At 32.1% G+C, this 14,534-nt stretch overlaps 1 protein-coding gene across 8 annotated transcripts in view; it reads left to right on the top strand.

Moving 5' to 3' along the window:
• Positions 1 to 14,534, top strand: part of PAM (peptidylglycine alpha-amidating monooxygenase) — a 355,927-nt gene that overhangs the window by 202,549 nt on the left and 138,844 nt on the right. For all 8 annotated transcript variants that reach the window (XM_051995235.1, XM_051995226.1, XM_051995250.1 and 5 more), the window contains 2 exons: positions 7,223 to 7,308; positions 9,382 to 9,465. In XM_051995235.1, the coding sequence (XP_051851195.1) occupies positions 7,223 to 7,308; positions 9,382 to 9,465 (170 nt within the window). The remainder of the gene's footprint in view (positions 1 to 7,222; positions 7,309 to 9,381; positions 9,466 to 14,534) is intronic.

Raw genomic sequence — 14,534 nt, 5'->3', positions numbered from 1 at the left:
ATCATAAAAAGGCAAAGGAGAAGTACATGGTGATTGTGAATAATCCACAGTAAATTAAAATGAATTATGCCAAAATGGTTTTAAAAAATTGTCAGAGAAATGAAAGGGCAGGAAAAACCAAAAGACTATTTAGATAGTAAGAGATAGACATTTTACATGCTTCCCTGACATTCACACAAAGTAAAGAGTATATGAAGTAGCCTCACAGCCTAGTGGGTGGACCTCATTGACAAATTATAGCTAAAAATGTTACAAGATAAGGAGGAATGGATGGGCTAAGATTTTCATCCTTAGAGGCAATATGTCAATGAGATAACAAATCCATTTGTAATGCTAGAGAATAGTAGATGTTCAAAGTGTTGCTTTACTCTAATGAGTCATATGCTTTTTTTTATGGTCAACAAATAAGTACATTGGGATCTTGTGTTCTCTGTATCTTTTAATCAATTGTGTGATTATCAGGATGTACCCTACTATAGAATGTCATTTTGAATCACCTTTCCTTCTTTTTCCTTCATCAATGGTGCCCCCAAAGTGTAGATTATTTCCATAAAATTTTGTGGGCATAGGAAAGTAAGGATATAGCTTGATAGTTTTTTCTATTTTTTTTCTTTTTTTGTTAATTAATAGTAAAATCAAAATCCTCTCTGCTCTCTCTTTTCCCAACGTTTTGGTATCCTTTTCTCCTTAAATGTCTTGAAAAGCCAACCACTCCAACTATATAATTAAATTTTGAGTGTGACAGCCCTTTGAAATAATTAAATCAATGCACATTAAAGGTCAAAAAATAACTTTTTTATCTCCAATATTCATATTTAGAATTAGATACAGAAATTTCAAGACAATTTGTGATGTGCCGGTCATCATAATATAGCAATTTTGGCTTACAGAAGTGCTATTATATGTATATATCTTTTATGTATCTTCTATTTAGATATGTACATATCTATATAGATGTTATTTTAGGGTAATTTTTATATTTCAGAATAATTTGTTGTTTAAATGTGCGCAATAACAAGATACCTCATAGATCATCAGATCTATTAAAAAAAAGCTTTCCTTTGTGAGACACCTTGATGTCAAAATTTAGATATATTAAGAACTTTCATCCTGGAAATCCCTATTGTTGTTCCTTCTATATCCTGACTGCTACTAGTAATATAACAAAATGAAAAATGGAATTTAATGAATTGTATGAGCTTTGAAGCCAGACATGTATAGCACTGGTAAAACATGCAGAAAAGAAAGGAGCTATCTCAGATTATTAGGAAAAACTGTTACAATTTATTTGTAAATCATTTACTAATGTTTAAAATCCATTAAAATTCAGGAGGATTTGTATAAACTACCACTCAATAATTAACTGGCTGAAAAATCAAGTAGTTATTTACAGATAGGTCTTATTTATATTTTATATTATTTATTACTCAGTCATTGTTCTTTGCTATTTTTCATTCTGATGTTTTCCATTCACTAACTTCACTTCTTTCTTTGAGGTAATAGTTTATTTAATCAAAGATTGGACAACCGCTTAGTTGTTTTACACATGGATATTTATGATCTTTTCTGAAAGCTTTAAAAGATTGCAGTCAGATCTTTAAATTTCAGTAGCTCAACAAATTCATGATATTGAGAGACAAAGCTCATCACAACTGACAATGTCATTTCTTTAGTTATTATAGTAAAAAATGAAAGAATTTTTGTTTCTGGTCATTTTTTAGCATCCCAAACTGTTTTTCATATTTGGCACAATATGTTGTAATAGTTTATTTATCTCACAAATCACACATCTTACTGATCCTTCATTATAGATGTGTTATTCTTGACAGTGAATCATGAGAAAGTTATTGCTCTGCATGTTTTATATTAAATATTTATATCTCTTTTTTACAGTCAACTTATAGAAGGAAAATCACCTTGCATAGTTTTTCATGTCAGGACCACTCTGGTTCCCACATGTCTATAATTCTCTGTTCTGATCAGATGTGTCCCAAGCAGCCTCCCATAGGTTCATTTCTGTCCACAAACTGAAAAAGGAAAATTAAGATAGATGTTAAATATCTTACACAATTGCTTTTTTATGAATAATTTCATGCTGTTTTTGAGCTTCATTAAAAAAATAAATGAAGCATTTACAGTCTGTGTAAGCTGACTGACCTAGAAATGAACTCTGATTTAAAGCGAGGGTTGATAGAGAGGGTTGAGGTGGAATGGTGATGGTGGTGGTGGTGATGGGAAGATAGAGGAGGGAAATCTACAGTGTTTACAAGATCTGGTGAAGGGTTTGAAAATGTCCTTGGTCATGAATTCATCCAGACATGGATGGAAACTGAATCAGCAAATGTGAAAAGGACCATTTGGTTTACCAATTGGATTTCACAGGTCAGCACACAGCCAACCTGGAGAGCTGAAAACACATTGGTGTAAGGTCTTTTTTGTAATACAGACATAGCCATAGGAATAGCATGCAAATCATAGATTATGGGTGGTAAGTATTCCTGTGAACATTTTATGACAATGAATGTGAATGAAGGATGTTTAAAATGACTTTGCTTCAACCTTGTCAAGTAAGAGTATGGCAATGTCAACTTTAGTTTTATCATTAAAATTGTGGAAATTAGATCAAACTTGTAATATATATATATATATTATCTCACATTTCCTTCTCTACTGGTGTACAGCTGAAAATAAAATAAAGTAATCATGAGATGACTAGAGTTCTTATCCTTCTAGAATGGAATTATTTGACCTTTTAGGAAGCTATTTTATATTACTGTTACTACTGTTGAATGAGAGCATTATTTTACCTACATCAGAATTTATCAACAAAAATTAATGGATAAGATATATCAAAGCTCATTGAAATGCCTACTAAGAAAAAGATACCTATTATGAACCCAAATTTCACAAAGGAAATAAATTAGTGAGTGTATTGAATCACAGGGAATAGCATTCAAAGCCATTTTATATAAACTCCATAAATATTATGTATTGCTGTTTAGCACACTCATTAAAGAAAATTCTTGCTGATTTCGAATTTATATGAGCTGACATGAAAGATTTTAATGTTCTCAGAGACTATTATGATAAGTTACAGAGTATTTGCTTTGATGTATGTTTCTTGTGCTGGTTTGCTTTACCTACTTCATAAACTATTTGCTAGAGGAGAACAAGCTCATTCATGTATGTTAAAATGACTGAGATGAATATACTACCAAAAATCATTAGAGTGAAACTTAATCTGAATATTTCATTATTTATTTAAATCATTATCAGCTTTTTTAATGTCTTTATATAGACTTTGAGGATCCTTATCATTCATACCAGCAAGTGGAGTTCTTAGAAGGCAGTGGGCCATATCTCTCTTCTTTAGAATTCTTGGGGTTTCTTTGAGGGGTGAAAGTATATTCCTAGGCTTTGAGTTTTGATTCTACTTTCTCAAATATGAATAAACAATTACAATTAATATTTTCACTATATCATTGATTGACTCAGTAATTTGTACCTCAATATTAATCTGATAGATTAATATGAATTAACTTTATACAAATTTATTTGCTAAAAACAGAGAAAGGACAAAGGACCAACCATCCTTCCTCAAATCAGGAGTCTACTTTCTACTCTACCTCCGCAGTTCCTGAAGAAAATGAGTTCAAACTTAAAACAGTTACAAAAAGTATTTATTCCATCAGGTTCACTTTCAAATATGGCATAGTCATGAATAAGTTGATTTATTGTTTGTGATCTCAGCTATCAAGTCACTCTAAGGAGCCCTTGTGGAAGCTCTTCAGTAAGTTTTGGCTGCTAGGAAATTCTGATATAGATTCCAGTTCCCAGACTTTGGGCACACTTCAACCCTTCTCATAGCTCACAAAGTTGTGACCTGGTCTTTTCCATCTCTAACATCCTTTCACTCAACAGAGGGGGAAAAATGAAAAAACAAAAGACAAAGAAAACAACCATATCATGTGTTCATAGCTTCATGTCAGCCTACATGGGAGAAATTGAATGTTTGCACTCTCCCCAACCAGAGGCATATTGCAAATATTGCTTTTCTCAATACCAGGAAAAAAGGAACAAGGTTATATATGTCATTAGAGCCTTTTGTATGAAAATTTGGTTCTGTCTTAGCAGCCAAGTAAAAAGCCTCTTTTTTTTTTTTTGGCCACACAATAAGCAGGAAGAAAAGAATACCTTTATAAACATGGCCCTTCTTTACACATACCTGGAAGCAGATTCTACAAACATCCACATGGGGCAAGTGATTGAGTACTTATTTTTGCAAATATATATAATTTTAATGAAGGTTATATGACAGATGATATGCAAATAGAAATTTTCTAGATGTAATCATCTTTTAAAAATATTCAGAAGAGTTGACAATTTAACTGAATTAATTCTACAGTGATTCCCTTAGTAAAGTTAGGACAAATAAAATTATTTGGTAAAATAAATAATTGGTACTTAACTGATATTATAACTCTTTAAGGCTATATGCTGTATCAGATTTATATTTACTGGGGCAATTAACATAAATTATTATAAATTAATTATATTACAAATAAAGACTTTCATGGAGATAATGCATATGTCTCTATCCTTACCATAAACATTTGTTTTTAATACATATGCTAAGTTTTCCCACAAGCATGAATCTTCACAAAAGAAAGTCAAGTCAAATCTACAAGTATTTGTTATGTACTTGCTTCATGCCAAAAATCATGCTAAGTGTTAGAAATACAAATATAAGGAGAATTGTAGAATATTTCTACCCTCAAGGAGCTTACATTTTTTTTTATTAAAGCTTTGTATTTTCAAAACATATGCATGAATAATTTTTCACTAATGACCTTTGCAAAACCTTATGTTCCAAATTTCCCCTATTCCCTCCACCCCCTCCCCTAGATGGCAAGTAATCCCATATATGTTAAATTAAATATATATATGTGTGTGTGTATATATATATATATATATATATATATATATATATATACACACACACACACACACACACACACACACATACACACACACACACATATTTATACAATTATCTTGCTGCACAAGAAAAATCAGATTAAAAAGGAAAAAAATAAGAAAGAAAATAAAATGCAAACAAAGAACAACAAAAAGAGTAAGAATGCTGTGCTATGATCCACACTCAATTCCCACAGTTCTCTCTCTGGGTGCAGATGGCTCTCTTCATCAGAAGACCATTGGAACTGGCCTCAGTCATCTCATTGTTGGAAAGAGCCATGACCATTAGAATTGATCATCATATAATGTTGTTGTTGCCATGTACAATGTTCTCTTGGTTCTATTCACCTCACTTTACATAGGTTAATGACACCCTCTCCAGACCTTTCTAAAATCATCCTGTTGATCTTTTCTTATAGAACAATAATATTCCATAACATTCATATACCTTAATTTATTCAGCCACTCTCCAACTGATGAATATCCACTCACTTTCCAGTTTCTTGCCACCATAAAAAGGGCTGCTGCAAACATGTTTGCACATGTGGGTCCCTTTCCCAAGGAGCTTACATTTTAAAAAGGGAAGATGACACATAATAGAGAGCTAAGAAAGAGTTGGATAGGAAAATACACATATAGGAGCAAAGTTCAGGAACAGCCTGGAAAAGGAAGATTTGACTACTGTGGTCTTTTTCCTTGAAATGAGGGTTCTGGAAGGAACCAGCCAAAGGAAGAAGCCACCTTTTCCAATGTAAAGGTACTTCCAAGACAAGAAGCCTGGAGATAGAGTGAATTTCCAGGGGGAAGAGGTGTTTGTTGTATAGTAGGGACAGTCTAAAAAATCAAGAGTTTTCAAAAGACTGAATTTAACTGTTACCTTGGGCAAAAATATGAAAATGATTTTTGATATATTTTATTGGGTATCTAGAGTGAACAGAATAGTGGAATTGTGTTTCCAGACACAAAGAGGAACCATCTGTAAGTAGAGGGGTGGTTTAAAATGATTCTGGATGTGATCTTTCTCATGACTGAAATATTTAAATAATTATTTATGTTTTTGTTTTATTATTGATTAAATTTACATAGCCAGCAACTTTGATATTCAGTTAATCCTGTGAGATTAGGGATTTTGATATAGAGAGAGATATGAACAACGACTTGCAGGGAAATCGTTTTCTCTAGCTTATTAAATAAATAATATTTAATGAACTATGGTAAGGGCTCAGACTTGAGAGAGATATTGCAATTTAGTAATTAATGAAGGATCTAAATATACCCTTGCATTCCCCTAGAACTTGTGATGAGAATGAATTATGTTCCTGAATCAAATATCTTTACCTGCTTGTGAGTACAAGAAAATGTTGTAAATATAGAAATGAGGATATATGGAAGTATGAATTATGCACAGAATGGTATTTAGATGTACATAGACTAAAGCACTCAACTTTAACTCACTTTGAAGACAAATTTTATGGCAATCTTTCAGTCTGAAATTTCTCTCCTTAGCTTTTTTCCCCTGGCTGAATTATCTTCTTCCATCTACCTGTCATGCAGATTCATTTTTTTTTCAGTCAATAAATATCTCTTTGCTTTCTATGAGAGGCAAGTTACTACGCTTAGGTACTCTCTGGAAACAGAGTTGTATTAGACATGACAAACTAGATCTCTTCTAGTGCCCATCTTTTCTCAAACTAAAACATTTTAAGCCTTTTTAAAGCCATTTTTCTTCTCATGTTGATACTGTTTACCACCAAAAAATTATCTATTTTCCTTTTTAATATATTGTTTGATTGGACCTAGATTCACTTTCCCTAAAAGTGTTTTTTCTTTACTCACTAACAAATAACTATTTAAATAGATGGACATACAATGTTTTCTGTGAATAAAATTCATCACCAATTTTATTTTTTGTCAATTTTCTAACATTTTTAGAAAAAATTTATATACTAGAATATAAGAAGAGATTATTCTATATTATTCTATCTTCAGCCTCAAAATTCCAACTTAGTAACACTACTGTGTTAGCATAATTCCTCAACAAAAAATTTTTTCCAAAGTATTTTTAAAATCTTGAATATTGAATGATAGTCAGTCCTGAAGGAACAGGTAAGTTGATACAGTTTCAGGTTAGCTGTTATGTTCTGCCTCATACTTAAATCCATTTTTTCCGGTTAGTTGAAATGTAGCGAAATTCATGTCTTACTAATATAACATTCATTTTTTCCCTTATTGTTCTTTGTTTCAGGGATTGTGATGAAGGAACCTGTTCAGATAAAGTTAATATTTTATATGCCTGGGCAAGGAATGCTCCCCCGACGAGACTCCCTAAAGGTACATTGAAGATACTTTCTGATATTTTCATTTATAAGTTTATCAGAAATTTTTATGAGTTTTCTAATATTGATCATTTAGTGATTTCTTCAGTGTACTATTTAGCATTTATAAGCCAAATGTAATCTCCACACTCTTATTTACACTTGACTAAGGGAGAAAAGAATACAATTCTCCCATAAACACACAGTTTAGCTAGTGTAGTCACAAAAGATTCATATTGTAATCGCAATGTATTAATGAAGTATTAAAATGACTGTAGAGATGCAAATATGCCTCATGATGTGGTAAAATATGATGATAGGAAAAAACTTTTCTCTGAATTAAAGGAAGTGATGAGCTTGGGGGGCAAATAAATTAGCTGAACCCCAAAGGGCTTTGCTCTTTAGACACTGGAACTAAAAGATGTTATAGCTCCAGCAAGAGTAGGAGGAGGCAATCTCTCTCCAACTTCTCCCCCAACTTTCTCTTCAATTTTGGGATCAAGTAGCAATTTGCCCAGAGAGAGCTACTCAAATCTAGGAAATTGAAAGTTGGAGACATTACAAACAGGAAACTACCTATTATGGAAAATTTTTAAAAATTGCTCTTCTTCCCACTGCCTTCCTCTCCAAATTGATTGTGTAGCTTTGAAAGAAATTATTTAATTAACTAGGAAATATTTCTTCTAGTATAGAAGAGAGACACAGCTATAGAGAAATAATCACCTAAGAGACAAAACTCCTTGGAGCTAGCCCGGACAGTTTAGAGTGTAAAGAGAAACAGACCCTGGGAGCCTGGATGGGCAGCTCAGTCAGCAGAGATACTGTGCTCGAAAGGCATTTTACTAATGACTTTAAGAAAAGTAAATGTCACTGTAAAAGGTGATTATGTCTCTGGGTCATTTGTTAATGGGAGATACATCACTGGGGGCTTATGAGTTAGAGTATTAGAAGAATGTCACAAATTATATCTTAAACCTGAAGCAGCAATTAGTATCCTAGGAACATACCTACACGAATAATGAAACTTAAAGAAACCGCTCAGAAGAAATACTGTATTTATTTGAGATTTATTTGAGATATTTGAGATAAACACCCTCTTTCCTCCCTATTTTTGTGTGACTTGCCCATATAACAACTTAGATAGTATTAGAGAATGGCCAATTGTACCTCAGATCATCTTTGAGTCTTCCCAGCAGAAGCCTTTTTGAACTAAGTATTAGGAGTCAAAAAATAGCTGCTTTATCACAGATAATATAATACAGGAACTAAAGTACTTAATATAATGCCAACTCCTAAGCAAGCTTTTTCTTGCTTTACTTCTAAACTATTCATAGCTACTAAGTATAATGAATTACTAGCCTCTTTTTTATTATCTCTCTGTTTCCAATTGATTTAAAAAAGAATTCATCCTCAAAAGTCTAATACTCTTTCAGAGCTTTGTCACAGATATTAACCAATCGAGTAAGATGCCTTAGCAAAATTGTTTAAAGAATTGTTCTGCTTCCAGGCATTTTTCTTGCTAGATGGCTACTTATGCTTCCCCAACAATAGTTGTGAATGATAAGGGAGTGAGATGTATTTCACTGCATCCTTTAGGATTTCAATGTAATCCACTTAAATACTGCATACCCTTTGCTAGGAGAAAAATAGGAATTATCTCTCCTTTGATGCCTACTTTATATAAGGGTCACTGAAAAAAAAAAGTATTTTAACCACTTAATCAAGAAATACATATGATTGTACATCACAAGCAAGTGACAAAAATGGACAATCTATTTAATGACTTTTAAAAGAAATAGTTATTCTAAAGTTGACTATGGCTATAATTCAAACACTGAATAGAATTCGTGTAAGTTCAAGAGATTTAATGATTGTTCATTTTGCATACACATGCACATGTGCACATATGTACATAAATATCTGACTTGATTTTAACTTTTTTGTGGCAGTTGGACAAAATTTCATATTTCCCTCCTTATTTAAAATCTTTCCTTTTTGATTTTGCAAATCAGTAATCTAAGATTCATGGTTTTAGTTCCATTTCTAATTTTGACATTTCTAAATTATAAACTTTTCTTTAAATTTGAAGGTGTTGGATTCAGAGTTGGAGGAGCAATGGGAAGTAAATATTTTGTGCTACAAGTACATTATGGAGATATCAGTGCTTTTAGAGGTAAGTATGAAACTTAGGTAAAATAGATTTCAAAAACATAGTAAAATGTTTTGAGGAAAAATCTAAGAATCATATTAAGACAAGTTTTTTGAATAACTTGGAGCTCTAGTGGGAAACAACTTTCCATTGTTGTTTAATCCAGATAATCCAAGAATAGTTGATATGAGAGATGTAGTCTTTAAGGAAATATAAAAAAAATGAAGCAAAAGTGCCCAAAGATACTCTCTTGCTATTAGAGCTATGCAGTGAAACATGGAGAGTTTGATTGATAGGGAAAAAGAAATTTCAAATCATCCCAAGGTTAGAGAATTAATTTTCATATAGAAAAAATGTTATAAGTGATGGTTAGAAGAAGTTATAATAATCTTTTAAGTAATATATTTTAGGTATATCTTGGGTTAAGTGGGAACCAAACTACAATGTGTAACATTTCTATGGGAAAATTTATTCTAAGGATCTAGCTTAAAAATTAATTATTTCCTAACAAAACAATCTGTAAGTATGGGCTACCTGATTTTGTTGGGGGAAAATCCAATTAAAATATAATTGAATGTATTTGAATTGAATTGAACTGAATATATTGAACAGTAGAAGTATTACATCCTGGCAATGTGGTATCCACCCTACATCCTTTCCCTAATCCATCCCAAAGGACTAAACTTGAATTTGGGGTTGGATTAGAGGATCAAGGGGAAAACTTTTAGTTTAATTTAATTAGAATAGAATATCCCACTTCTTTCTCATCCCAACCTATACTTTCTTTTTTTCTTTTTTTTAATAACTTTTTATTGATAGAACCCATGCCATGGTAATTTTTTACAGCATTATCCCTTGCATTCACTTCTATTCCGGTTCTATACTTTCTAAGAAGATAATTTTCTTGTCTTTACCCACTGTCCTCAACTTCTGGGACAAAATATCTGATCATTTGTAATTTTTCTTGCTATGCTGACAATTTACAGAAATCACCATCAACTTTGTAAAACACATATACATATACACAATTATGTTAGAATAGTAGAAGAAAATTAGGAAATTCTTGTAATGGGAGTGCAAGAGAGTAAAGGCAGAGTAGATATGAGAGATCTCCTTGAGACACAACTCACAAAGCCAGGGCATCAAGAAAAAGCTCAAATGAGTGGTAGCAGCATTGACATGAAGATGCAACATGACATAAAGAGTAAGATGTGTAGAGAATCAAAAGATTTGGAATCAAAAGGCGCTGCCCTTCAGACAAAAGTTCTGCTATTTGTTATCTTGGTCAAAACACTTAAGTGCTATAGAACTTGGATTCCTCATTTACAATATCAAAAAGTTGAACTAGATAACCTACTAACTCTAAACTCCTAGTATTCTATGGTACTAAAGCACTGCCAGATCATTTAAGGGAAACTTAAATGCTGCTATAGCTCTTGAATAAAAATGGCCTATTCTTGGTTATGAAAAAATGCTAATGGAAAAGAGTCTGTGACTAAAGTGAGTGAGGCATGGTGAAAATAGAGTCATTGGAATTGAAAAATACTTTGCATTTTGGGTTCTGGATTTTTCACCCCTTATATGATTTTTGTGATAGATGGAAATATTCATAAGTGTCAAATACAGTGCCTGGGACATAGTAAATATTTAATAAATGTTGACTGCTTGATTGCTTGATGATTGGTACAGTTTTAGAAATTCCCATATAGTAAATATTAGAGCTGGAAATATAAAGTATATTCAAAACTGTCATCGGTTTTAGCATAGTTCTGCATATTTGAGTTGTATGTGTTGATGGTGTTACCAATTTTCTGTCCCTAAGAAGGTGGACCAGTGATAGGCATTTGTCTTATGTAATAAATCAATCCATTCTAAATTTTTACCCTGATATCAGTGAAATAGAAGCCAGTTCAATTTCTAAGAATGCCAATTTCACATAAGTACAGAATGTCAGAGTTTGAAGGGACCTGAGATGCTATCTATCTAATCCAATAAAATACATGTACTAGGTATCTCCTATATATCACACATGATAAGTGATCATATAGATTTTGCTTTAGGACTACCAGCACATGAAGGCCTACTAATTCTTGGGGTAGGAATCCTATTTTTGGTAAGTTATAACTATAAGAATATTTTTTCTCAAATCTAATCAAATTTGTCTCCCTGAAATTTTAATTCCTTGCTCCTAATTTTATACTGTAAGAACAGTAATAAATCAGAATAAATCAAAAATAGTTTTCAGGACTAAGGGGATAATACTCATGTACTCTGCCTTTGTCAGACCACATCTTGTATATTATGTTAGCTTGAAGGTGCCACTGTCAGGAAGAACATTGATAAATTCCAAGGACAATTAGGATGATGAAGGGTCTTGAGTCCATGACCAAGTACCACTTGAGGGAAATTAATATATTTAGGCTATATAAAGAGAAAGGAATATGATATATCTGTTCAAGTATCTGAAGGACAATTATGAAGAAGAGAAATTTCACTTAACTCTGCTCAGCCCCAGAGTATAAAAGAAAAATCAGCATGTAGAAATTACAGAGGTAAATATGGACTTGATATCAAGGGGAAACCTCCTAACATGGAACTGACTGTCTTAAAAGGATATAAGTTCCCTCTTTGGAATTCTTCAAGCAAAGTTTGGCTGCCCATATATTGAGTATGAATATGTGTAACTCCTCCAGTGGCGTACTTGTCAGTTCTTCCAAGCTCTCATCTGGAATGCTTCTTATCCATGTACTTTTCTCAATCTTCCACAGTGTTCACCCAGTATTCTAGTATTGCACAAAAACCAGTGGAGTGCACGGGTTGTCCATTATTACTCTCTTATTCTGCTTATGTAACTTGTCAACATCTTTTTCTTTAATGTATCTCTCTTTGGTTGTATTATATCACTTATCTTGCATAATTCTACATTGCTAATGTGATATGTCGTCTGTTCATGATTACTAAAGGGAAAACCAAATAAATGAAGAATCCTCCTGTAGAGATTTATAGCTTGCAAACATATGGGAAACCTATTGACTTGGTCTATTAGTACAAATATCTTGGATGTACATTAAAGATTGACAACAAACCTGCCCAGAATTATTAATGAGTGGAAAGAAAAGGGATTGGAGGGCTATATAATCTTTGAGAAACTGTCAGATGCTTTTTATGACCCCCATTTTTTCCATGAAACAAAGGGCCATTTTTACCATCAATTTTCTAATGATGTTGTATAATTATAAGTCATGTAATATCACAATTCTAAGGAATTAGATTTGTGGATCTTCCAAAGTTCAGTAAATAGGTGCATGTGAGTGGGTGTTAGCAATAGGATATTAATTATTATTGTATTCTAATTATTAGCGTGTTTCTCTCCTGAACATTGCTCCCTATAACTGAATATAGTATCTCAGATTTCATCAGAGCTTCCAATTTTAATGTAAAATCACGCTTTATGGATTAGTTTTCTAGTGTTATTTTTTTTCTAAGAACTGAAATGTATTCTTACTTTAAATATAGTTATTCTTTTCTATAAGACTGGTTTTAATCTCTTATCTTAAATGGATTCTTGCTGTTTTAAAATTAATCTATTTATGTGAGACCAGGTTGTAAGATAATGAGTTAGAAAGACTAATTTAAGCTAGATAGTGCTATATATGTTCCATAATTTATCATATAACTACAATTAAAGTAAAATCCTAGTTAAAAATCAATGTAAATGATTGAGTTAGACCAAGTAGATTCCATTTTGTCTCATTCCCGAGTTACTCTAGAGTCTATGCTAAAGAATACATTGAACTACCATTTGATATACTTCAGTATGACTGGCATCCTATTAACCAACAAAATTAAATATGCCTCCCTCATGGTCTAACTTAGTATAAGGAGTGATTTTAGCTTTGGGGATATCTGTCAATAAGCTTGTAAGAAATCTTAATTGTAGGATATAATGACAGATCACTGCAAATTAGGAGCCTTGTATAGAAGTTGTAGAGAAGCATATCTGGGTTTGCTAAAAAATAAAAATTCCTTTGCAAATAAAGTTTTCCAAAAGTGAAATGGACATCCTTAAGAGATACTAACTTTGCTTTCACTGGAGATCTTTAAACAAAGGCTGAATGTTTATGAGGGATTTTAAGTCAGATATGGTTTAGACAGTGATAATTTTTGATAATTCATCCAACTTTTAAATTCTATAATTTTATGATTTTGTGATGAAAAGTACAAGGCCATTACTCTGTTTCAAAAAAGTATGTTTCATAAATATTCCTTGGAATGCAAGCCATAAAACTTTCACCTGGGTTTAAATACTGGAAAAGTTAATGCTAAGAATTTCTGCTCCTATTCTCAGTTATATTCAAAATACACACAGAGATATTGAAAAGCATTGTGATATAGTAGAAAGAATACCAGATTTGTAATCAAGCTTCATAGCATCATGTAAATGGCAAACAGACTGGGGTCAAGAGTCTGAACTGTTCTTTTCTGATTAATGAGTATGAACTGTAGTATACTGACTTTATGACATCTATTTTGGCTACTCAGAGATTTTGTTTACTTACTAATGTAGGCTTTGTTCTAGATAGCTAAGTTTGTTAGATAAGTAAGCTTCCAATAAGTGAGATATTATCTGCCTATATGCTGTATCCTTTTTGTAGAATGTACTTTCCTTAAGATTCAGTACTGTTTGATTTTTATTGTTGTTTGCAGTATTTTCAACATATATATGTATATATATATATGTGTGTGTGTGTGTGAGATATATTTTAAAACTAATTCAACTGAATTTAACATATGCTAGCATGTATACACATAAAACTTAACTCCACTCATACCTCTAACACACTTGCTCACAGGTTCAGTAATTAATAGAGGAAATTGAGGAAAAAAATTGAAAGGACATATGGAAGAAGTAAGGAAAAAGAGAGGAAGTTATAGGAATTCTTGTTAGATGATATCAGTTTATTAGTACTAGCTGTATAGTCTGTTCCCCTTTACTTTTCATATGGTTCTACTGTATAGTTACTTGTTCAGGGAAGCCAATGGCAAGAACTTTGAAAGTTTAAACAGAAGGGAAATCATCTGATAATATTTTC

This window comes from Antechinus flavipes, chromosome 1 (genome assembly GCF_016432865.1).
Source record: "Antechinus flavipes isolate AdamAnt ecotype Samford, QLD, Australia chromosome 1, AdamAnt_v2, whole genome shotgun sequence".
NCBI lineage: Eukaryota > Metazoa > Chordata > Mammalia > Dasyuromorphia > Dasyuridae > Antechinus > Antechinus flavipes.
Note: the sequence above shows the minus strand (reverse complement) of the source record. Positions and strands in the feature narration are given on the sequence as shown.